General features: G+C 37.8%; 2 protein-coding genes across 3 annotated transcripts in view; both read left to right on the top strand.

Annotated features, from left to right (window-relative positions):
- Positions 1–26,085, top strand: part of PIP5K1B (phosphatidylinositol-4-phosphate 5-kinase type 1 beta) — a 271,639-nt gene that overhangs the window by 50,155 nt on the left and 195,399 nt on the right. The gene's annotated exons all lie outside the window — the stretch shown is intronic.
- On the top strand, positions 15,505–20,380 carry FAM122A (family with sequence similarity 122A). Its single transcript, XM_016135548.2, has one exon. It carries the CDS (start codon positions 15,619–15,621, stop codon positions 16,486–16,488), a length of 870 nt encoding a protein of 289 aa, XP_015991034.1. The 5' UTR covers positions 15,505–15,618; the 3' UTR covers positions 16,489–20,380.

Raw genomic sequence — 26,085 nt, 5'->3', positions numbered from 1 at the left:
GTTTTCCATACTATCATTCAATGTTGTAATGTTACTTTATATACTCCATCAGGCAGATTAGGCAATACTTTATCAAAACAAAAACTAATACTAAAAAGACAGAATTTATTCTAGGTATACTTGGTGAAATACATCTTATCTTGCCCTCACTTTTATTATGTGACCTCTTAATCATAAACATCAGTGTATCACAAAAAACTTATTTTCTGTTTCAAATAGTAACTACTTTTATCTCTTTAATGAAAGTTATTAAAAACACTGAAGCTTTTTACACATCTGACATGAGCATTTTAAAATAAAACTAGAATTTTTTTAAAAAATGGAGGAGGCCCATGTAAAATAAATATTTGCTGCCTTTTGGAATATGTATTCTGAATATTGTTTTTAAACAAACAAAAATGCTGTGATGGAATCCTGCAGTCTCTGCTCATTATCTAGAATTCACTTGCCAGTCATTTGTTCTTAACTGTTTTTTAAAAAAGTGAATGTTCACCATGTTTTGCTCCGAAGGAAATCAGTCACAATGGTTCATAATGGGTGGTTATTTAAAAATGAAAGCTCTGAAAAAAAAAATATTAAAATGAAAGCTCTGAGAAAGATTGTACTCCTAATTTTTAATGCTTCAAAGATTACAGATATTGACATTGTGTTGAAACATAACTTGTCTCTAGTCTTTTTTTAGCGGTCTATTCCATGGAGCAGTGAAGAGATGAGACAGTATTATAATGAAATATTTATTAAATTCTTAGCATACTGAAAAGTCAGGTGTCTACCTGTGTTATGCTGAATTTGGTGCTCTAGAAAAACAACGATGTACATATTTATGTTAATAAAATATGGAGAAGATGGTTGTGTTCCTTACTTGGAATAAACAGAAAGCAAAATTCCAGCAAAAGTACCAGAGCTATTTTTAAAAATGCAAGGCATGTTTTTCTTTTTAGTTTTTAATTCTCCAGCAAAATAGGACTACGGTTTTAAGAAATAAATATAATTTATGTAGCTATTTTGTTTATAGCTAGATAACAGATTGTATAAAGTGATTTTACTAACTTATCTTGAGTTGCCAAAAAGCACATAAAAACATGAATAATTTATTAATAATTAAAAAAATGCAAAACAAAATGCTACTTGTTGTTACCCAAGTCTAAGAAGCATGAAAATTCCGAGGTCGAAGGGGATGTAGAGAACAAACAGACTCTGTAGAGCATGTCGATTGATGTAGACTTTCTCAAGGGTGATACGTTCATCAGAAGCCTTGAAGTACATTACCCTCTGGTCTAGTAGTTCCACCTCTGGGAATTTAGCTGGAGGAAATAATTGAACAATAGGGCAAAAAAACAGAAAGACTGATATTTATTGTAGCAGTGTTTATAATAGGAAAAATTGGAAACATCTCAAATTTTCCTCAGTAAAATAATCAAATTGTGGTTCTTTTACCCATTGAATACTTTATAGTGATATAGAATAATGCTGTACAGGAAAAGACAGCATAATCTGGTAAATTATGTATAAGTATTATAAAGTCTCATGTGTGTTAAAAAAAAGTATACACTAAGACTTGGCTGATATACATCTAACAAAATGTTAACAGAAAAGGCAGGGTAATAAACATTTTGTGTGTGTAAGTAGGAAGGTAGGGATGTAGATAAAAGTCATTAGTGATTATTTCTGAGTAATGTGATTATGAACAATTTTCAACTTTTTCCTTCTAATTGTCTTTATTTTTTCAATTTCGTACAATGAACATAATATTTTTTTTTATTACCAGAGAAAGTTTTAAAAATAAAAGTAGAGTCCAAACAGAAATAACCAAAAAATATTGTGAGGTAATATGTGAAATTCTGTGGAGACAGATGAAGCGGGTGTTATTTGTAAGAAAATTTACTTTATCAAAGTGGCTCCCAGGAGAGAGCCTATGTCAATAACCATAGAAGAAGTGAAAAAGTTATCAAAAGGTGCTCTCTAAATTGAAGTGTAAGCCCCAGATGGTCTCAGCAATTCTTCTAGCATTCAAAGATATTGCTATTATTAAGAAGAATGACCATGTAATTTGAAAGAGTCTTTAATCGGGATAATGGGTATAAACCAGAATTGCCCCCATGTAAACCTGGATGACTGTTCACACTACTATTTCATTTTTCTCCTAAGCATAAAGCAAAAGGCAAACTTCCAGGTTTTCTTAAGATGCAAAATGATCTTCGTGCTAAAACTTCCTGAAGATAGTGTGTGTGTACATATGTGCATGTATACGCTCACATACACTGCAGACCACTCTTATAAATATTGATGCAAAACCCTTCAATAAAACCATCAAATATAATTTAGCAGTACATTAAATAAATACCATAATCAGGTGGGATACAGCACAGGAATGTGTGCTTGGTGCAATTCTGGAGACTCTAGGCTCCATATTAGATCAAAAACACAAAAATATGTGGTCATCTTAACAGGTGCCAAAAATGCTTTGCAGAAATTCAGTATTCAGTGACATATTGATTGAGGCAATGGTTGTCTGACTATACATTCGTCAAAACTCACTGAGCTTTGAATATTCTTTAAAAGGGTGAATTTTATTTCATGTAAATTATTTCAAACTTAACTTTTAGAAGAATAAATAAAATCAGTATATGATAACAAAATTATTTGACACACATTCCTAATTAAAAAGGAAAAAATTAAAACTTGGTATAATTAGAGTAAGTCGAATTTGTTACTTCTGTTGCTTTATTCTAAACATGCAGTCTCACCAAACCAGCCTCATATTTTGTGAAACACAAGAAACATTCCCATTTAAATCAAATGTGTGATAAGAATGCTTACTTTGACTGAAATTATAAACCTGACTCAGTCATCCAGGCGATAAGAAAAAGAAATTATAGATATAAACAATTAGACCGGAAGTTGCAAACTTATCATTTGTAGATATTTGAAGTACATACCTAGGAAGTAGAGAATCAATTGAAAAATTACTAGAAACAACGAGAGAAGTCAGTAAGATATGTGGCTTGTTATAAGTGCTGCTGGTGGGGATAAAAGTGGAAAGAAAAATAACTGGATGTATATGCCTTCCACTAGAGCGGTTTCAAATGTAACACGCACTGCCATTCATATGCATATGACACACACCAGGCCCTATGCAAAGCACTGCAGGGCATTCTTTTACCTATAGGACATGGCTGCTGCCCTCTTAGAGAGCATGTGGCCAGAGAAAAGGGTTGAATATAAGTAAAAATCGCAAAGGATGTTAGGGAAGGAGAAGAGAGGTGACAGTTCTGGGGGAAAAGGGCTAAGTAAGGAGAAAAAAGAATGGGTTTTCAAAAGGCATGAGTTTTTGCCAAAGGCAGCCTTTATACACTTTTGATCAGGCTGACCTAATAATGTATTAGCTTTTATTTTTTTTTCATTTTTTTATTTCTACAAATTGCAACAGTCCACATGGATTTTCAACCTCTCTTGAAAAAATTAGAAGCTCCTACAATGAATAACATCTCTTTTAGGCAACAGTTGGCTGGAACTGAGCATTGGCTGTTTGCCCCCTATAGATGTTGAGGGCTCTGCAGTCTGCTAAGTGCAAATGCTTTATGTTAGTGCTATCACTCTATCTATCTTTGGCTCTTGGAAGCATTTCAGTTGGAACCCCTGATAAGGATGATAAATCAGAGTGATACTGGGCAAACTTGCTAGGCTCTTCGTTGTGAACCAGTGTCTATAGGAATTGACTGGTCACCCTGTTGGGAAAAGTGATGGACACATTTGAACAAATTAAGAAATATTTGCTTTATTAAATGTACAACTTGTTCATACCCAATAATACATCCAATTTCCTGCATCTTTTAAAATTGAAAAATGTTATTTTTAATTTATTTAAATTAGTTTTAAGTACATAGTACATTGGTTAGACAGCTATATAATTCATAAAATGATCCCAATTGCTCCCTCCCTCCCCTGTTTTTAAAATTAAAACAAAAGATTGAGGGCCAATTTTGGGGGAGAATGGGTAGGCCATTGTCTACATCTTCCACAGTGCATTCTTTCTTCTGAATTCTGCAGTATGTGGCGAATTCTCTTTAGCCAGAGGTATCTTTCTGTTCTTTCACACATTTAGATTAATGGAGCCTTTAAGGTTTACAGCTTCCAAAAGCAAATTAGGAAAAATAGGACAGACTTTTGTTGTCACTTATGCTGTTTTTTGTTTGTTTGTTTGTTTGTTTTGCTTTGTTTTTTTCTTCCTAGCTTATATTCTATGTCTGGCTGCTAGATCTAGGTATTCTAGAAGTAATAGCATTAGATGCATTCTCCCTTCATTTTTGCTGAAGAAAGGTTGAAGTTTTTGTGTTGACAGTGATGGAGCTGATTAAATATGCAGCACTCTGAAACTAGCTATTATCTGTGAAGAAAAGAAAAATGTGATTTACCCAGATTTGGCTAATCTAAAGGTAAAGGTTATTTTATAGACTACAAACAAATAAATATTTGTAACCTCTTATTTATGCTCTCAGTTCCATTTCCTTGTCCCACTCCCGGGCTTTCTGCCTGAATTGTTAGTATTTCTCTTACCACTAATCACTCTTCAGGAAAGAAAAGTGTTTAAGAAAATCCTGCCCTTAGAACCTTTTCATGACATTATATGACTTGCTTTCCTCTCATCCTGTGTGAAAGCATCTGGCATCCAGTTAGTACTTGAAAAATGTTTTCTCCATTCGGGTCAGCCAAGTTTTTCAAAGCAGTCTATTTGGCTGCCTCCAGTTTCTAGCCATCTACTTAGGGTGCAGCTTTTCCCGATCTGATTTTTTTATGCACCGCCCCCCTGGCCAGGTCTCTACTGGAATCCTCTCTCCCTCTCTCCAGGATCACCAAGTGTCTCTCAGACACTAAAAACAAAACCCCCACAGTCCTTATTTTCTCCATCATTTCTGCTACATTTGATAGGTGTCAAATGTCCTACGTGTAACAAGCAGCACAAGTGGCATGCAATCAGAGCTTCTTTTTATTTTTGCCTCTCCTGGTAAATGCAGTCAAGGGGGAAAGACCTGCTAGTGCTACTGAATGAAAACTCAGGAACCTTTTGCAATAAAATTATCCCAGTGTCCCCTTAAATCACTGTTTTACGCTGGTATCTCAAATGTCAGACATGTAACTGGCAAAACCTGCAACTTCATTTCAGCTTCTCCCCTCCCCTGGCAAGGGCCTGCTGCAGGCGAAACATCTCAGCTCTTGATGTGGGGCACATGCTTCTCTCTTTCCTGGCACTTGACCATCAGTTCTTTCCCGCTTATTGAGGTTCTGACCTCTTGGGGTCAAAACAGTGATAGGAAGAAATCCAGATAATAGAAAATGGAAAAATTTCACTCAAAGGTCTTAATCAACAGGTACTATCGTCAATATGGCTTCTCGAACTTCAGATTAGTCAGGTTAAAACAGACTTTCCTATGAGGCTTTTTTCAAAGAGTCTTCATAGCCATTCTGCTTTTCTCCTCACTCAGCTGAAAGCAATCTCCTCATTTCTTAACTGTTTAATAAGTAGTTAGGAGCAGTAGGCATGCTTTTCAACCCAGTAGTTTCCAAACTGGAGCGCATCAGATTCACTTGGAGATTTTTTTTTTTTTAATAAAAATGCCAGTACTTCGCCTCAGGCCTATTGAGTAGGAATCTCTATATTGGGGCTCTGTTGTGTTTGTTTTTAAAAATTCCACAGATGATTCTGATGCTCACTACAAGCTAGGGACACGAAAGCTAGCCTACATTATAGCTAATAATATACAGCTTCTTATCTGGACTCTTAACTTCCCGGGGGTCTTTTTATCTTTATAATACCTTCTATAGAGCCTTAGTCATAACAGATTCTGTGTGTTTTGTGACATGAAGGAATTTGAAATCTCAGAGTTCTAGAAGAGTTTTGTCACCAGGATTTGTTAGACTTCACACTGTACTACATATAGTTCTGGTGTTCAATAGATACTGGAAGAGAAGCTTGCTAGGTGGTTGGTGCCTAGGAAAGGAAAGTGAGACAAGAAGTTGTTTAAATAAGATACCAGTTATAGTTTCAGAGTTTGATTTGAGAAATAAGTCTGGCTGTGTTCTTAGAGCGTCATGCATGTTACCTCAATGTTCACAACAATTATTCGATAGACTAACATCTTCATTTTTTAGATGAGGAAACTGAGTCAGAATAAGTATCTTGCCCCCTGAGATCACACATGCATAAGTTACAGTCAAGATTTCGACCCAAGTTCTCTGACTTCAGAGCCTGAGTTCTTGAATACTGTGTGGTGAACTTGTCATTCAAAGGGAGTAGAGTTTCAGAGAAATTTGGAGAAATATTAGAGTTAGCCACTCCCTCTCTCCTCCCTGCTGCCCTCCTTTTCAGTCTGCCTTCCTCGGTAGTTGGCCTATAGAGAAACATTAATGAAAGTGTCTTAGCAAAAGACGGGGTTAGCTTGAGGGGATTATTTTTTTTTTTAAATTCATTCTGGCAGCATTTATGCAAATTGGGTAGGATTGGAGCCATCCTAAAATGAGCAAGACTCATTTGAAGTTATTGCAGTAATTGGGGGCAGATAGATAAGAATGCGTTTACTAGCAGAGGCAGAAAGACAAGAGAAGGGTTTTCGGTTGTCAAGCAGATAAAATTGAAGAGATTTAGTGACAGATTTTATGGGAGACATGAAGAAGAGGAGAGATCTGGAGAGATTGTTGAGCAAGCAGTTCATTCTCAAGAGAAGTAGTAGATTTAGGGTAGAGAAAAGTGAGTTTGATCATAGTTGAGTATGAAAGACCTGTGGAACAGTCAATGCAAATGTAGGTGGTTTTATATGATAGTCTAGAGATGGGTCAGCCCTATCTTGGTATGTAAATCTGAGAGACTTCAGAACATTGGTCTTAGTTAAAACCATAGAGTGGATGTTGTTGCTTAGAGAGAGTTTAAAGTGACAGGGGAATCCGGGAAGCAAGTATTAGGAACCAATCCCTACAAATTTAATAAAGCATCCTGACTCTGTCCTGGGTGACTTTTAACCTTGAAGAAATCATTAGTTCTCATCGAACCTCAGTTTCTTTGCTTATAAAGGTCAGTGTAGGTGATTTCTAAAACCTCATTCTGATCTGACAGTCTGTGGTTCTAATCTTTTGCATTTTGCATTTGTTTTCATGACTGCTTTTGGAAAAATAGGGCATTTATTAATCGCTTAATTTTGTAAACCTCGATGCATGTCTCAGTCCATGAAATTACATGTAGCCCTCATCTCTCTTTCTGATAAGCAGAATCATTTTCATGTACATGTCAACTCCACAAGTGTTCTTGAAAGATAACCTGGAGCACCACGCACATGGTGGGTTTGAGGAATCCGAGTATATTTCATGAGAAGCAGTAGGGAGTGGTGATTGAGACAAACTTCTAGGCTCCAGTTCTACCATTTAACTAGTTATGTCACCTGTGGTGACTTAGTTAACTTCTCTGTTCCCCCTCGCCCTTATCTATAAAATGAAAGCAATAATCCTAGAGCTGGTGTAGGGCTTACACGAGTTAACATGCACACAGTACTTAGGATACCTGACACGTATGTCCTTAGTAACTGTAAGCTACACTTGTATGATGATGGTAATGACAACATTGGTGAAAAGTGTCTTAACTGCAAGGGCTGAAGAAGCCTACTATCTTAGGTTCTTAGTTATTAAAAGGAGAGGAAGAATCCCTACCACTTCCTAGTAAGTGGAAACTTTCAGATGGCTGAGCTCCATGGGTGGGAACAATTCATTTCCTACTAACAAATTAAGCTGAAGGCGGAAAAGGCAGATGGATACTGAATTACAGTTGGATTCAGTTTATAAATTAGTCATTATGAAATAGGAAGAATTAGAGTACCTCTGCCCTTAATATTTTCTTTTTGTTGCTTTTATTTGTCAGCCTAATGTAAAGTGGGCTAAAGGAGAACAACACATTACGAACTGCCCTCTTTCTCATAAATAAACCTTATTATCTTAAAGCGTCTTAGAAGTTAGGTGATTCCTGGCTGTGCAGTTGCCACCCACTAAAGCCAAAAACATTTCCCTAAAGCATGTGGTTTATGAATCTCTCAGATTGGGGCTGCAGCTTTAAAGTTCTTTGGAACATCTGACCTCAGAACATACCTACCAGGTATCAGCTACATGGAGGAAAAGACATATTTTGAGGAAAACTATTGAAACTTTTTGAATCTTTTCCCAGTTTCTTCCCCTTTACTCTTATATTTTTTCTGAGAGGGGCTGAGCTCGACTTGTTTTGTCAGGCACAGCTAAATGTGTCCCTGTGCAGTTTATTATATGCCAGGAAGGACGTTAGCATGACAGCAGTAATTCAAAACAGGGTTTTAAATGAATAAATAAAAATAAGCCCCTGGGATTAGTCCCAATTGAAAAGTTCGGCAGGACCAGGGAGGGAAGCTGCTGCTGTTGGGGATTAACAGATGGTTGGCTGAAGGGAATGGTATTCACTGATCCAGCCACATTTTTCCTAACCCATGGCCTCTCTACCCCCTGGGGTCCATCTCTTCTCAGACAGACTCAGAGAGTAAAGTTCTTAGAAATGTGGTTTTTCTTCTTTCTCCTTCTCAGAAACTGTCTGCCTGATTGTATATGAACCTTTCAGTTCATACTTTTTAGACTACAGAAATGTATGCCTCTAAAAATTACTACAGTCTCCGGGAAGAAAACAAAGAGAGAATTTACTTCCACAGAATCAAGCAAAAAGCAAGAGAACCAAGGAAGACCTCTGGTGAGAACAGTAGAAAAGTGTGCAGGATCAATTTTGTGATCATAGCACTATTTTAATAGAAACCTGTTGGTAGAGGGCTTTTACTGTTTGCTAGGCCCACTGTGGACATTGTATCATTCGATACTGACAAAGAGGTTGAAACCTCACTTTGTAAATGAGAAAAGTAAAGCCCAGAGAGGTTGACAGACTTGTCCATGATCACAGGGCTGGAAGTATGATATTCTGACCCCATGGTTTATATTCGTTTTTTGGTATAGTCCTGCTGTGCACTAAAATGTTGAGCCTTTACAGAGGTTTCCCAAAAAACCAACTGGAAGGCCCAAGTATGTAAATTCAGCTAGATTTGCAACTTTTGCTCTTTAAGTTAATTTTTTACATTATCCATAAAGCCATCAGTCTTTCTTTACTTCTTGCCAGATGCACTTATCCTTCAAGGGAAAGACAGCAGAGAGACAGACAGAAGTATATAACCACAGAAAAGTATACCTTGGTTTATGGCCTAGGAGAAGTTCAGTGCCAAAGAGAAGGCACCAAAAATGGACACTGCCTACTGTGTATAAAACCGGTGAGGGACAAATGATATCAACTCATTTTTTTATTCTATTTAAAAAACTTAAGACAATAGAGAATGGGGCTGGATTGTTATTTTAAATATCTTCCCCAATATTCTCTTTTGAAAAACTCAAAAGTAACTGCAGTTTACCTTTGTTTACTTGAACTTTGCCAAAGGCCTAGGCTGTGAGCTTCTTCCCGTCAAGCCTTTGAGGCCCCTTTCTACTTTTTTACTTCCTCCATGCAGTGGATACAGCTCCATGCAAATAGTGTGATGGTTTTTAGCTGTTATCAAAAATGAAAAGTGAGAGGGGTCAGAAGCCTCTCAGTAAACTCCTACTTTGATTTTCTAATTCTTGCTTTAAAGTTTTAAGGATTAGGTTAATCAACTTTGAGTGTAAATACTATGGAATATCTGCATTTAGTGGGCTCTCAATAATAGTTGATAAGTTTCTAAAATCATCTACCTTTTTCCTACCATCATGATAACAAAATAAGTTACTTGTGACCAAAATCGTGTCTTTAAATACAATTCCGATTCTTCCCACATGTAATAACAGCTCTGGTTGGGTTCATTTGGTGTGAATTTAACTCTGTTCCATCTTATGAATTATGCTAGGAGGATATTGCAGAACCATTTTTGATTGAACATGAGGATTGAAGTTGAGAAAGTCAAAGGCTGTAAAATGGGCTTCATTTCCTCCTTCACACCTTCTTAGAAATAACTAACTTTGAGGGTTCTGTGGAAACAAGACTGAGGAGAGCCAATGGCTCTGTTGGTGATCTGTAACCGGCCTCAGCCAACTATGTGAGGCTGTTGGAGTCTAGTGGTGTTTAGGGTCCCAATGAAATGTAGCTCCGGTGGCGGGGTGAGGGAGAGGGAAGGGTGTGTGTGTGTGTGTGTGTGTGTGTCCGTCCGTCCCATTTTTTTCTCCTGTGAAGGCCAGCTAGCTGTCCTTTCACTGATACTGTTGTGTGTCAGAGAGATTTAGAAGCTTAACATTCCAGTTTAGAGTTAGAGTCATGGTTAATATTTGAACAAAATATCTTCCTTCCAATTGAAGTACATTTTTATTCTATTCTGTCCTCCATTTACATTTCAAGTTCTCATTCTTTCTTTATATCAATAAAATTTTGAGGTCTTAACTTCATATTCAGTAAAGTGTATAAATTTTAAGTATTTAGTAAATTTTTACACACACCTGGGTAGCCAGCACCTGGATCAAGATATGGGACATTTCCTTGTGCCCCTCCCAGTCAGTCCCAAGGGTAACCACCATTTTAATTTCTACCTTCATAGATAGATTTTGACTTTCTTGTATTTGACTTTCTTGTATTCTTGTATTTGACTTCCTTCATTCAATATTGTACTGTAACTTTTCTATGTCATTGAGTAAATAATTCCATTGTATAATGTATTCACCCATTTGGAAATTTGGTTTGTTTACAGTTTGAGGCTGTTACAAGTAATAATGCAAGGAACAATCTTGTACATGGTTTTTAGTAGACATGAGCACTTGTTTCTCTTGGACATATATGCAAGCATGGAGTTGCTTAATCATAAAACACTTAAAACAAAACATCTTTTAGTAAGAACTATACTACCAAACATTTTTTCTAAGAGATTGTACTAGTTAACACTCCTAAGTTTCTAGACTTTGAAAGTACAATTTTCCTCTGCAATATTTTTATTCTAGGTTGGTGATGCTAGTTAGTATGGGATGTGGAGACATTTGCTAACTCCTTGTAGATGTACATGTACCTATACATGTTTGTATTTCACATTCATTCAATATAGATCTGGAGGTGAGATCCGCCTTGTCATATGTTTGGGGGTTTAATATTGAAAAACTGCCCCTACGAATTTAAAGGAATCTGCCTGTTTGCTAGGAAAAAATATAATATTAATCACAATAAAGTTTAATGAATAGATGTCTGATTTTATGATTTAGGAGTGAGCATGAATATCAGCTAAGTGCGGTATTTAATTTATGTCCAGCTTGAAACCAGAGGGTGAATTAACTCAGCATATACCCTGGATCCTGCTTCTGGTGTTGTTTTTTCATCAGGCTAAATTGCATTTTATGGCTGCTATTCACTCTCATTTATTCTTTATTCCTTTAAGGGGAAGCAGTAACTCAATATATTAAACGCTGCTTAGAATCCTCAGCACTGAACATTTTAATTCTATCAAGTGTGTATCAGCATATGGTTGAAAAAGAATGGAAATTTAGGGCTTCAGTTTCTTAGTATACATAATGGTTAGTTCGAGTAACATCTCTATGGTCTGGAGGGCACTATAATAATAATAGTCTTGATATTAGGAAAATAATTGTCAATGTAAGAAGCACTTAGAATCAGTCTAGGAAAGCCTGTTAGGCTGGATTTTCAAATAATAGAGGTTTTTTCCTTTTCGGAAAAAAACTATGTTAGTCCATTCATTAATTATTCACTCACACAGTGATTCAACAGCTACTGACTGCTATGTACAAGGCCCTGTTCTAGCTACTAGGCAAAGGCCTTGCTGTCATGGAGATGACCTTCTTGAGTATAGGAGGCAAGAAAATATATACATACATGTCATGTGGTAACTCTGAAGAAAAATAAAAACAGTTAAGGGCATGTTATGTAGGCTTGGTGTTGGGAACTGCTTTTTATAAGGAAGGTCAGGGAAGGTCTGTCAGTCAATGACATTTGTCAAGAGACCTGAAGGGACAAAGCAATGTGGACATCCAGTGGAAGAAGAATAAGCTAAGTGGAGGTGGAGCATGCCTGGTAGGCTGAAGGACAGGTAAGGAGTCCTGGGACTCTACTGAAAAGTTTTAAACAGAGAAGTGACTAAGCTTTTTTTTAAGGATGACCTTGTACATTGGATGGAAAATTAATTGTAGGGACAAGAGTAGAAAAAGGGAAGTGAGTGAAAATCTCTAATGTATGGATTCATGCAAGAAGCAAAGAACCAAATGACAGAGATGTTTGATTTTATGGACTTATTTCTGTGCTTTATTAGTAAAGATAATAATTGTGTTTATCCAGTACAGATGAACAATGTTAGGACATTTGAGCCACGTTAGAAATCATTTAGTAACATGCAAATTAGCAATATGCTATGGATATCATAAAATAAGCTATAATGCTTTTTGTTTACTATTACTTTTCTTTTGGAAGCTCTTCCTCTTCTCTCTCTCTCTCTCTCTCCTGTTTTTATTTAGTCATACCATTCCTAAGCTTGAACTTCAGTCATTTTTGCCACGTCCCCTCTCTTCATTCTCTGTACATCCAGGCAGTCAGGTTCTGTTGTTAACTTTCCTGTCTCCCAAATTCTCCTTTTCTGCCATTCCCAAAGTAGTTTGGACTCTACTTTCAATTTAGAATTAGCCATCAAATTCTCCTCCTTTAATCCATAGGCAGTGCTGCAAGAAGCATACAGATTTTGAAGTAAGACCTTAGTTCAGATCTTTGCTCTTCCGTGTAGCTATAGTGCCTTTTGCAATTTTTAAAACTCAATTGTCCCCCTATAAAATGAGCATAACAATATCTAATGTATAGGATTGCAGTGAAGATTAAGAGGGTCTATGGAGTGTTTAAAGTGCGTGGCAGGTAGTAGGTACTTAGGCACTGTTGGATCTTTCCATCTTCGATTCTTCCATTTAGTGCCATCCTTGATCAGCTTGGAAGGTCCTAAAGCATAACTCTCACTGTGTCATTCCTCTTGTCAAAACCTTCAGTGGTTCCGTGTTGTCTCACATGTTTAATACAGGCACTTGTGCCTGACATTCAGAACTCTGATTCTCTCATTCCAACATCCATGTCCAACTTTTTTCTTATTCTTCTCCATGTACTTCATGTATTAGCTAAACTCACTATTTTATTATCATGCTGCCACTTGTATATAAAATGTCATCTCTATACTAGCATCATACCTGTCTTTCAAACCCCGTCTCAAATACCATTGCCTTCACAAAGCTGCTAACAATCTGGAGGTGGAAACGGCGCTTGGACGAGGCAACACTGGCAACATCGCCCAGACCCTGGATCCATGTCCTGCTACTTATGACATCCTGGGGGCATTAATCTCTGAGGCTCAGTTTCACCTGCAAAATGAGAACAATAATACCTACCTCATAGGGTTGTTGTGAAGATTAAATGAAATACTACACGAGAAGCACTTTGAAAAGTGGCACTTGGAAAAGTTAAATCAGTTCCTGTGCAATTATAGACATGAATAATCAACATTATTTTATTATCAGGACCTGTATTTTAAAGAGAATTCAAATGAAAAGATGTGTGAGATACAGGGGAGAGAGGCACAGACTAGGAACCAAGTGACCCGCACTCTTGGACTGGTTCAGAACTAAACAAGCTGTGTGATGCTGATTATGCCACTGATCCTCTCTGGATCTTACTTTAGCTGCAAAAAGAGGGAGATGAACAAAAATCACTATGCTTTCTTTCAGTTCAAATAGCCACATGGATATCTAATAGCTACTTCTGACTCATATCAACCAAAACAGAACTCTTTTAATTTCCACTTCTCCAAATGTACTCCTTCCCTCTCTCAGTAAATGATACTATCATCTACCCTGTTTAAGTAAAAAAAAAAAAAAAAAAAAAAAAGAAAGAAAAAAAGAAAAAAAAAACCTATGAGTTGCCTTTGAATCATCTATTTCTTTTACCATCCAAATCTAATCTATCTGCAAATCCTGTTGGTTCTACTTCCAACACATATCCTGAATCCATCTGCTTCTCACCATTGCCACTGCTACATCCCTGGTCTAATAATCTCTTGTCGGTGCTTTTGCCAAAAGTTCCTAATCCATTTTTCTGTCTCCACTATTTGCCCTCTTTCAGCCTGTTTTCCAGAACCAATGTGATATTTAAAACCCAAACCAGATATCACTCTCCTTTTAAAAACTTCCTGGTGGCTTCTTCATCATATTTATAATGGGGTCCAAACCCCTTTAACCCGTCCTACCACTCTCCCCCTTATGCTTCAGATGCATGGTCCCTTTTTTCCCTTCCAGCTCAGGAAACCCATGTCCGCCTTGGGCCTTAGCGCTTGGCTCTTCTTTGTGCTAAGAAATATTCATCCCCCAAATGTCAACATGACTTGCTGCTGCTTGTCATTTAGATCTCAGCTGTCATTGCCTCCTCCTTTCTACCATTAGTGCTCTATCATACCCTATTTCATTTTTTTACTATCCAAAATAGCCTATTTACTTATCTCTCATTCTGCCTAGAAATCAGATGTCCTCCTACTAGGGTCTAATTCCTAGCACAGTGCCTGGTACAGAGTAGGTATACAGAAAAAATCTGAAGACATGAAGAATTAAATATAAACCCATTTTTAATATCAAAATTTATAATTACGTGAGTGAAGTATTATATTTTTATTTTTAAAGCACGAAGACCTATTTTACCCCTCATTTAATCCCTAAGGCTGATTATTGAGCACATATGCTTGTGCTGGAAATATGACTAGATAAAACAAGTTGTTTTTCCCCCCATTAACCTAAATAGCTCTTAAATTTACCATTTTCTCCATTTTTCTCCCACACTAGCACCTTAGTGTAAATTTCCATCCTCTCTGGCATAGAAGACTGCCTCTTTTCTAGTCCTTTTTTGTAGTTTCTAATCCCCTAGCAATCTATTCTTCAGGCTGCAGCCAGCGAGCATTTCCGTTGCTATATTATTATTATACCCATGCTTGAAAATCTGCGGAGTTTTTCATTGTTCTCGGAATAAAGTCCAGAATCTGCCCTGCTCCACCACCTCATGTCACGCCAGCCCTCCCTCCCATCCTGGTTCCCACCTGCCACCTGGCTGGTAGCCCTAGCTTCCCACTTCCTGGACAGTTCCACACTGCACCCATTTCTCCTACGGATCTCAGATTGTCCCTTCCTCAAGGAAGCTGTCGCTGGTTAGGCCAGGCACTACTCCCCATCACAGAACCCCACATCACCAGGGGCCTCTCTTTCAGAGCTCTTATTTTATTAATATATACTCCTCCGTACGGTAACTTGATTAACGTTAATGCGAGTTTGCGCTCAATAGCTATTTGCGGAAGGAACTTACTGACCAGCCGCCCAACCACTCCTCGCCCCTCCCACTAGCGCTGCGGCGCAGCTGTTACGCACTAAGCAGGCGCCGCGAGTGCGAACGCAGGGCGACTGCGCGAACGGGCGCACATGCGCAGACGGGGAGCCTGCTGACAGATTCTTGGTGGCGGCGGCAGCGGCGGCGGCGGCCCTGGCTTGCGGGGAATGGGAGCCCTAGGTCTCTGACCGAGCACCGCCCCCGCCTCCCTGCCCCGCGACATGGCACAGGAGAAGATGGAGCTAGACCTGGAGCTGCCTCCGGGTACGGGCGGGAGCCCGGCGGAGGGTGGCGGCAGCGGCAGCGGCGGCGGCGGGGGCCTCAGGAGGTCTAACAGCGCCCCCCTGATCCACGGCCTCAGTGACACTTCGCCGGTGTTCCAGGCCGAGGCGCCGAGCGCCAGGCGGAACAGCACAACGTTCCCGAACCGCCATGGCCTGCTGCTACCGGCCTCTCCTGTCCGCATGCACAGCAGCCGCTTGCACCAGATCAAACAGGAGGAGGGCATGGACTTGATCAACCGAGAGACGGTCCACGAGCGCGAGGTGCAGAACGCAATGCAGATAAGCCACTCCTGGGAGGAAAGTTTTAGCCTGAGTGACAACGATGTGGAGAAATCCGCCTCCCCGAAGCGCATCGATTTCATTCCAGTGTCGCCAGCACCGTCCCCCACCCGGGGAATTGGGAAGCAGTGTTTTTCACCATCCTTGCAAAGTTTTGTGAGTAGCAATGGATTGCCTCCAAGTCCTATTCCCAGCCCAACGACCCGATTTACTACTCGGAGAAGCCAGAGCCCCATTAATTGCATTAGGCCAAGTGTTCTTGGACCATTGAAAAGAAAATGTGAAATGGAAACTGATTATCAGCCAAAGAGATTTTTCCAGGGCATCACCAACATGCTTTCTTCTGACGTTGCACAGCTGTCAGATCCTGGTGTGTGCGTATCTTCTGATACCCTTGATGGAAACAGCAGCAGTGCCGGATCTTCTTGTAACTCACCAGCGAAAGTCAGCACTACCACCGACTCTCCGGTGTCACCTGCCCAAGCGGCCTCTCCATTTATTCCAGTAGATGAACTTTCGTCTAAGTGATTCACCCACCCATCCCGAGACTCGGTTTTTTGTTTTCGTTTTTGCAAAGGAGAGAGAAATCAAGTTGGAGCAAGCACTGAACTTTGTCGATTAATTTGAGGCTATTTCCTATTTGACCCTTTTCCTTTTTTGGAATTTCCTGAAATGTTATTCTAGAGAACTTTTATGTCAGGTTCCTGCAGATGCCCTTGAATTCAGTGTAGTAGTATTTTCAGACGTTTTCCCTAAGTGTGTTGAAGCATACAACTTTACGCTGCTAATATGTCTAAATACATATGTTATCCCTTGATTTTTTAAAAATAATTGAGAGCTCTATTTATTTATGGGATTATTAAGTTCTGATGCAAATATAAATGTTGACTTAATCAGCATAGTAAACTGTTTTAAAATTCCATACTTCATACCCACACTAATTTTTAATGTTATTTTTAGTGTTTGCTAATTTCTATTTGAAGAACAACAACTTACCTATTTACAGCTATTTTTAAAATATGTTAGTTATAACATATCCAGTGGTTGTCTGTTTTATCCAGGAATCCTTGGATATTTGATTTTCTGGGCTTCAGAAATGGGTGGGAGGGGGAATGATAAAAGAACAAAATATAAACGTTTGCAACAAATCTTTTAAAATTAACCATATAAAAGTAAAAATATTTAAGAAAACAATTTTCAAATGAAATTTAATAGTAATGCTAATAAGTTGTACAAATGTAACCACTATATAGAAAATGAATTTTTTTTTTTTTACCAGAAAGTGCATTCTCTTGTGTATAATCCTAAAGTGAAATGGGACAGTGCCTTGCAGTATTAGCCACTGCACATAGGCTGAAAGCAGGTTTTTGTACCACTGCAAATTTAAAAGTTTCACATGTAGTAAATGTGTGGGAAGCCCTGTTGAACTTCAGCAGAGCATCCAGACAGATAAAACTCTCAGTAATATGCTTTAAAAATATCCGATTGTGCCTCAGTACAAATCCTTGCCAACCAGAAGCCAGAGCAACTTTTGGCTGCTTTTTTGCTCTGCCCATCTGTCACCTTCCTGGTTTTCCTTGGCTCAGGAAGGAAGCAGCTGTTTCCTTGCCAACAGATCCTTCCTCTCCACCTTCCACCAAACTAGGGCATCATTGGTTAGACGAAGGTACAGTGGTGAATCGGATTTCTGACTGAACAACAGGACTGTGGAATTGTTTCAGTAACTTCTATGGTTAAAGCTACAGCTGGTGTTGACTGCCTTGGGGATGTCAGTTAATTAAGTAAGGGTCAGTGTTTTGTAAGAGAATCAGTAGAAAGCCATGTAGGTAAATCGCTGTTTGACTTAGGTTTTGTTAAAGGTAGAATTGTAAGATGTTTTTTTCTTTGCCTTTTACAATTAAGACTATGAAAGTATTTAATAACGATTTTTTTATATTATAGTTCCTATATTGTCTAGAGAGATAGACAAAGGGAGGAAAAAAGACTGAAAGAGAGACCAAGAAAAAAACTCTGGCTTTTTTAAGTTATTGCCTACAGAGACTTTAACAATTATGTGGAATTTTTACAATTATGAGAATAAATGGAACTGGTCAACTTAACAGTTGCCTCAAGAATTCAGTGAAATTATATCGAGGGTAAGATCGTGTGCAGAGGCTTAAAATTCTCTTTAGGTAACATGTTCATGTACACTAGTCCAGACCATGTTCCTCACATTCAAACCTGTATATCCAACTTCCTGTTGAGCACATTGACCTGATTCTAGAGGGACTTTACTTTCAGCATCTCTAAAGCAAACTTTATTGTCTTCTCGTTGAACCTGTTCTTGAATTACTTAAATTGATGCCATCACTATCTAATTTCCTAAACTAGAAACCATGGGAAGCATATTTAATTTTCCCTTTTCCCTGTTACATCAGCTTAATCACCAAGTCCTGTCTACTTCTGAAATGAACCTCAAGTCTCTCCCTTTCTGTAGTTTCTTGCCCTTGATTTAGCTAAGTTCGGGCCTAAGTGATCTAGCCTATTTTCTTACATCCCCTTTGGCCCAGTCTTCACACTGCCTTTAAAGCGATCTTTCTAAAATATAAAGTGGATTTTTCACTCTTCAGCTTAAAAACTTCTTATGCTTCCCCATTTCCTACAGTGTAGGGAATGCTTTTTTTAGCCTGACATGTAATAAGTTCTTTCATGAACTGGCCATGCTCTACTATGGCTTTAATTCTCTGCTCATCCTCTCCCAATACACATCTGTCCTTACTCTGCAAACACTAGACTACTTGATATTCTTTAAATATGCCATGTATTTTTTTTTCATGTGTTTATACCTTTGGATAGATTGTTCCTTCTCTTTAAAATGTCATTTCTATCCTTATCAGCCAGGCAAATGTTATTTTTATTGCATATGAATTTATGAAATAATGTATACCTGCTGATTATAAAAGTACTTAACCCTTAAGTTATCTTTACAGTAGAAAAAAAGAAAGTCTGCCTATTACTATGTAAAATTCATCTTCCCTTCCCATAGGTAATTTATGTCAGGAATTCTGTATATATTTACAAGATGTGTTACTCCACATTTCCATGTATATATGTATAGAAATTCAGAAAACCAACTTATCATTTACATCTCCCTTCCTTTCCCCCATATCTAATCATTCCCCAAGTGTTACTGATTTTATCTTTCAGAATCTATCTTATTTTCATCTCTTCTGCCACCCTGAACCAGGCTACTATCATTTTCTTTTTGGGCTTCTGAAGCAGCCTTCTAATTCCCATTTGTCACCTTCACACTTGCTCTCGTTGGCTGCTCATTCTCCATGCAGCAACTAGAGTAATCCTTTTTAAATTGAAGATCCAATCCTTCCACTTCCCAGCTCTAAAAGTTTTCATTTGCTTCCTGTTCTTAAGGTAGACCAAAATGTATCAATTCTGGCCCAGGGGGCCCGATAATATCTGGCCCTTGCCTCTCCCTCCCCTTGTTTTTTTATGCTCTGACCTTCACTGGCTTGCTTGCTTATTAAATATATCATGTTTTGTCCTATTTTAGATCCTTTTGCCAGATTGTTTTCCTTGAAGGTATAGAGAAGCCTTTATTCTAGAAGCTTATTTTTCTACGTAGGCAGTAAATTTTAAATCAGATAAGTCTCTAAGTTTATACAGCCAATTTACATTATTTAGTTGTTCATAACTTCAGTTAGTACTCTGTAGAATGTAAGGACAACTCATCTGTGAATTTGTCCTTCAAAAAACATTTTTTAGAGCATTAATTTGCTAATCTATAAACTGTGCTAGAAGTACCAAAGCACATATCAACATTTAGTTATAGTTGTCATATGTAACAAAACTCTGTGGCATAATTTCTTTTATTATGTTTGTTAAAAAACACAATGTAAATTGAAAAAAGAATTAATGGTCACCAAATCTGTGGCTGCTAGATGTCCAAACCTTTAAGTTTACTTAAAAAGTTGATTACAATCAAGAGCAACCTGTATCAGGTTGCCTTCTAGTGATTCCCCATTTATTGGTTTAGCCAGTTCCATGCCTACAGTGAGAGACAACTCTTAGATATTTAGCGGTAAAATTGGGAAGGGGTCAAGGCTTATAAAGAAAACAGGACTGAGAATTTTTTTCTCATGGGAACGTTCATAGATAAATAGAAAAAGTTTGAAGATCAGGAGAGAGATGGGAGATGGGAATAATTGCCAGAACAACAAACCAGAGATGATGTTACCTACATTTCCTGGGTAGCATCAGAGAATAGAAGAAAGTTGTTTTGGAAATGAGGTCTGGATGGTGTTTTGTTTTGTTTTGTTTTAAACGAGAGTAAAATAGCAAAATAAGTAGTAAATGTTGAATTGATTTACAGGAGTTTAGGGGTGGCAAGGATGATATATGAAAAATAAAAAGAATTTGTATCTGATTGCTACTATTTTCCAATTATTGAGGAATCTAGACTATTTTAGGGTAGGGCAAGAGTAGATTTGGAAGCTTAGGTAAAATAAAGTTTTAATATTACTTCTATGAGACTGTAAAGGAGTGACTTAAGGGTGAGTAGAAAGTTTATTAAACCACAATGGGATTACAGTTGGATGGCAGGTGCAAAAGAAGTGAATTGGATTGACCTAAGTTTGGGAACTGGTTAAGTGGGTATGAGGTAAAGTCCACTGTGTGAAGCAATGAAGGATTCTGCTGTAAGTGTAGTTGACTGGTTGCCCAAGGCCTTGGGGATGGTAAAAGAAGTGCGCGGTGGATTATGGACTAGGCCATTTTTTTAAGGTCTTAACATTACAATCAGTCATGACAAGTATACAGAGAATCTGATCTCACTGCAGAACTCTTGCATTAGCAGTTTCCCCATATTTTTCATTGCTAATTTTATTAGAAAAGCAATCTTAAATCAGCAGGCCTTGAGTTCCACTTCTTTGATTAAAAAAATTTCTTTTGAGTCAGTTGCTCGTTATAGCCAAGATAGTTTTTATGCCTTCCATAACTTGCCATCCAAGCAAAAATATTTCTTAAAAGTCAAAATGACCTTTATTTTTAAAAAATTATATATAAAATACTTGTTCTGCGTCAAGGACTGTTCTAGGTGCTAAACAGATGTATTATTTCATTTAATCTTTAGCACTGAGATAAGTACTGTTATTCCCCTCATTTGATAATGAGGGAATGGAGGCACAGAGAGGTTAAGTAACTTGTTCAGGATTCCAAAACGGAGGCAGACAGTATATTTAGTGGTTAAGAACAGACTGTGGAGCTAGGTGGCTGTTAAGGATTTAATGGCTCACTGTATGTAAATCCTTACAGCAGCGCTGGGCAATTTTTATGAAAGTGTTAATTAACACTGTTATCATTGTGGTTTTAGTGGTTGTCATGGTTGTCATCTAGTGTGGACCTACTAAGGAATCGTTTTTTTTTTTTTTTTTTCCTTTTTCATCCTCGACTGATGAAACTCCTGCTTTCACACTCTGTAACATTATACATTCTACCCTCCCAGGCAGCCTATCTGTTTTATACGGTGAGTGTTTTAGATGTTGGAGAGTCTTATACTGAACAGATATTTCCCTGTGTAATTTCTACCATTTAATACAAGTCCAGCTCTCTGGAAAATGCAGAACAAGCATTATCTTTCTTTTTTAGATAACCTTCCCTTCACAAATCAGAAACACTGGTTCCTCTGTAATTACCTCTTCTTACTTCTGGATTTCAGAAATCTTGAGCAGACTTTTCAATGTACGCCCTCTGTGAACTAGGGCTATTGTTGCTTGGCAGCCAGGATTTTCATAAGGTTGAAATCCCTTTAAGATGTTTGCGTTCCCTATCAAGAAAAAAAGAGAGTTTAATAGCATGAGCCATTGCCAATAATAATAATAGTGTTAATATTTATTGAGCAATCAATATGGGCCTAGCACAATTTTCAGTGCTTTGCATGTTGAGTTCGTTTAATCCTCGTGACAACCCTGTGAGGTAGTTGCTATGATTATTTTCATTTAACAGATGAGAAAGCCAAATACATTTTCTTAAGTCCCTAATACTTTCCCCCTCTTTTGCTTTTTGTCTTTTTCTTATGAACAGACTTTTTTTTTTTTTGATAAAGCCAGTTTTACAGCCCTCTAGTATTGCTGCACCTATTTTAAATCAAATAAGTTTATAAAAATTGTGGCTTTAGACATTATTATTAGAGGAAGCTATCAGGAGGGTTTTCTTTAGTAATAGATTAAAAATATTAAAGTGGTATAGAAGGGATTTGCTATTTGAATAAGAAATTTCAAACCCACAAATTTCAGATTGTTTATTTTCTTTTTAAAAAATATATACATATTTATATATACTTTGTTACATTTGAGTTGTACAGTGTTCTTGGTTGTCCTTAGATTGTCATTCCTAGGGAAACAAAAGCAAAAACCATTTCTCTGCTCCTCCCGACCCCGCCCCCCCCCCCCAAAAAAAGTTACCTGTGAGTTAAAAATGTATCATTTTATAGGAGGAAAGTAATAGGATTTAAAGAATAATCCAAAATCTTTACCTAAATAATAACAAGCTTGCCTTCTTTGTCTATGTGAAGCTCTCCCCAGAGGATAAAGATTTAAATTCAGAGCAACTGAGCAATCTTTGAGAAACTATTATTGTTTTTATTGTTTTAACTTTACTTGTAGAAAATCAGTTAACCGTTGAGTGAAAAGACTCGAAAAGGAAAACCCCACTTCATAAGTATTTAGATTTCAAATTTCACTGTGTCATGTCTTCACATTAGACATTTTGAAATAAACCATCAAAAGCCACAGTTTGTTCCAAAAGGTTAGGATCATATTTTGGAAGTTCAATGAATATTTCAAAAGAGGCTTTTATTTCTATACATGGCTTATTTGAAAAAATAATTTTATAACAGAGAGATTAGGCAGATAACAAATACTCAAGTCTTGTGCATGTATCACCAAATGTACGTGCATGCGTGTGTGTGTGTGTGTGCAGGCACGCACGTGCACACACATGTGCTGTTGGCAGGAATATTTTGTGCTTTGATTTTGCAAGAACTTTCCAAATTCCAAGTGCTGCTGTTTCTCCTTTTTGAACTTCTGGAATAAGTACTTGAGGAGATATGAAAATCACTCATTAACAAATTCTAAAGCCTTATGACTGAAACTGGAGAACCGAGACTCAGTTTTATTTACCTGTGAAAGTTCAGTTCTGTATCAATGCCTGGGATATTCTGGTTCTTTTCCAATTGCCTAAAATGGTCTTCCAAACCAAACTAACACCTAAGGCTTGGCTAGGAAGGCATGTTGTGAAAGAAGACAATTGAGAAAGATCTTTTGTGCCCTCGCAAAGTAAAATGGTTAGTTGAGGTAACCTTCCTGTAATTCAGGCAATCCCTCCCCCTTGCTTGAAGGACAAAGAGTGACTTTACTGTTGCATTGCCAGAAGGATTGCCGGAACTCCAAAGTGACAACTAACTATTGAGCGTTGTATCTTTGGGAAAGAAAAATATGAGATATTCAGGAGGGAATGGGAGTGGGGAGATGATGGATGGATCAGATATTTCTGTTGGCATGCGAACCCTCTCTTGGATTATCTTTGTGAGCTCCCCATTGAGTAAAGAGTGACTGATAGTTTTCTTCATGAACTTTTATTTACTCTTTGTTCACTTCATTTGGCATTTGGAGTTGAATCAGGATGTGTTTAAGAATTTGAGTGCTTTCCCTTAATTTTCCTTTCTTTAGTTCTTCTAAAAAAAATGTTAAATAATAATAATAAGTTACTTTGCCAAATTACTTTAAGTCAAGAAATAGAATTCCTGGACGTCTTTATCTTACCAATTTATGCCAGTGTTCTGAATTAAAATTCTGTACCTATCTGTAGTCTTTCTCAAGGCTCCATTTTAATATGTTACTTGCTATCAGATGTTTCTAACATGTGAACCTGAAATGCAACATTGATAGCTACCCCTTAACTTCAGGATTAAATCAAAGTATGCAGTATGATTTATGAGTGGTGTTAGGTCATCATCTACAGCATGTCCTGCACAAGTCCCGTGAATTCCAGGACTCCAGCCATACTGAGTTGCCTGAGGTTACCCAATGCTTCATGTTCCCACATACTGGCTGTGCTTTGAGAAGCTATGTCCTCTGCTTAGAATGGCTCTTCCTCTCTTCGTCTTTTAGAGTTCCTACCAACATTCTTTCCTCAACTAACTCCACCCAAGGAGTATATCTTTTGCAGAGCCTTTCTTAACGGCCCCTGCTTCTCCAGCCCTGGTCAGTTAAATGGCTTTCTTCTGTGATGCTGTTATACCCAGGGCTTTCTACTATAAAGGGCAGTCAACAAGCTGAATTGTTTTTGTATGATTTGTCTCTTTGCCCTGTGCAAAAACAAAGCCTCCGCCTTTTTCTTCTGTCCCTAAAGCCTGTGCATAGCATATTATAGTTGCTCAAATTTATTTCAAGCAGATGATTAATGGATCAGTAGATGGATGAACAAATGGCACAGACTATTTTTAAGAGAAAGGAATGTAGTAAGATTCTTAGTGGAACAAATCCAGTCACATGGCTGGGCTCTTTATGGTTTGCTAAGAGACTAGAAATTCATTCATTAAGCAGTTTTAATTTGAGCACTTATTATGAGCCTCGCACTGGCTAGTCTCTTAGGAGTATATAAAATAAAAACTCCCGCCCTTGTAGAGTGCACATTCTGCTTACATTCTAAGGAAATAGAGGGAGGGATGACAATAAACAGAATAGATAAGTATAAATTATGCATATGTAGTGTGAGGAACAGCAAGGAGGTCAGGGTGGCTAGAGCAGACTTGTTAAAGGGAATAGTAGTTGGAGAGGCCTTGGAGAGGTGGGCAGGAGTGAGAATTGTTGTAAACACAGATGGCAAAGAGTCTCGTGTGCCATTGAAAGATGTTGACTTCGATTATGAGAGATGGAGAGCCATTGTAGAAATTTGACCATAGACGTGGCAATATCTGTCTGAGGTTTTACAAAGACTACAAACTGAGTGGGAGGGGTGGGAGCAGGAGGACCAATTAGGAAGATTTCCAGCAATCCAAGTAAGAGATGATGGTCGTTCGGATGAGGGTGGTAGCAGGAGGGGAGTGGGGAGAAGTGGTTGAATTCTAAATATATATTGAGGGTAGAGCCAACTGATTTTGCTGACAGATTTAAGGTGGGCATGAAAGAGAGAAAAAGTTAAGGATAATTCCAAGATTTTAGGCCTAAGCAACTAGAAAGATGGAGTTGCCATCATCTGAGATGTAAAAATCTGTGAGTGAAGTAAGATTTCTTTTCTTTTTTTCTTTTTTTCTTTTTTTTTTTTTTTTTTGCCTAGGTGTGTGAAGACGGGTGGAGAACATTAGGAGCTCAGTTTGGGATATGTTAAGTGATCCTTATTAGACATCAAATAAGCAATTGGGTATTCCCATTCCGGAGTTCAGGAAAGAGGGTTGGGCTAGAAATATACATATAATTGGGAGCTGGCTGCCTGTGGATGGTATTTAAAATCATGAGAATACATGAGATCACTCAGGGTCATGTGACTTTGTGTCTAGAAGAATAAGAACCGAACCTTGGGGCACTCTCTAACATTAAGAAGTCAGGAAAAACGACACTGAGAAGGAGAACCAGGGAGGTAGGAAAATCAAGAGAGTTTGGTATCCTAGAAACTCTGTGAAGAAAATGTGTGAAAGAGGTTGGAGTCATCAGGTGTGGTAATTGCAGCTGGCAAGTTAGATGAGGACTGATCATTAAGCACTGGATTGAGTAACGTGTAAGTCACAGGTCACCTTGGTGAGAGTCATTTCATTGGAGCAGAGCGGTAGAAGCTCAATTAGAGTAGATTTAAAAGAGAAAAGGATGAGCAGAATTGGAGACAATGAGATAGCTCAAGAAAGAATGGTTTTTTTTTTTTTTTTGATCCTTGAGGATAAAGAAGAACTTAAGTAAAGTCATCATTCTTACCTTCTTATTGGTAAATCGTTATTAAGCATTTCACAAGAAATGCCCCTTTACATATATATAATTATAGTTCGGGAAAAAAACAAAGCCAAATAAAATTTTTCTTTCCTTTTTTTTTTTTTTTTTTTTTTTGCATTATTGCAGGGGGAAAAATTCATAAATAAATGTT

This window comes from Rousettus aegyptiacus, unplaced genomic scaffold (assembly GCF_014176215.1).
Source record: "Rousettus aegyptiacus isolate mRouAeg1 unplaced genomic scaffold, mRouAeg1.p scaffold_m13_p_3, whole genome shotgun sequence".
NCBI lineage: Eukaryota > Metazoa > Chordata > Mammalia > Chiroptera > Pteropodidae > Rousettus > Rousettus aegyptiacus.
This window is presented reverse-complemented; position numbering and strand designations above follow the sequence as displayed.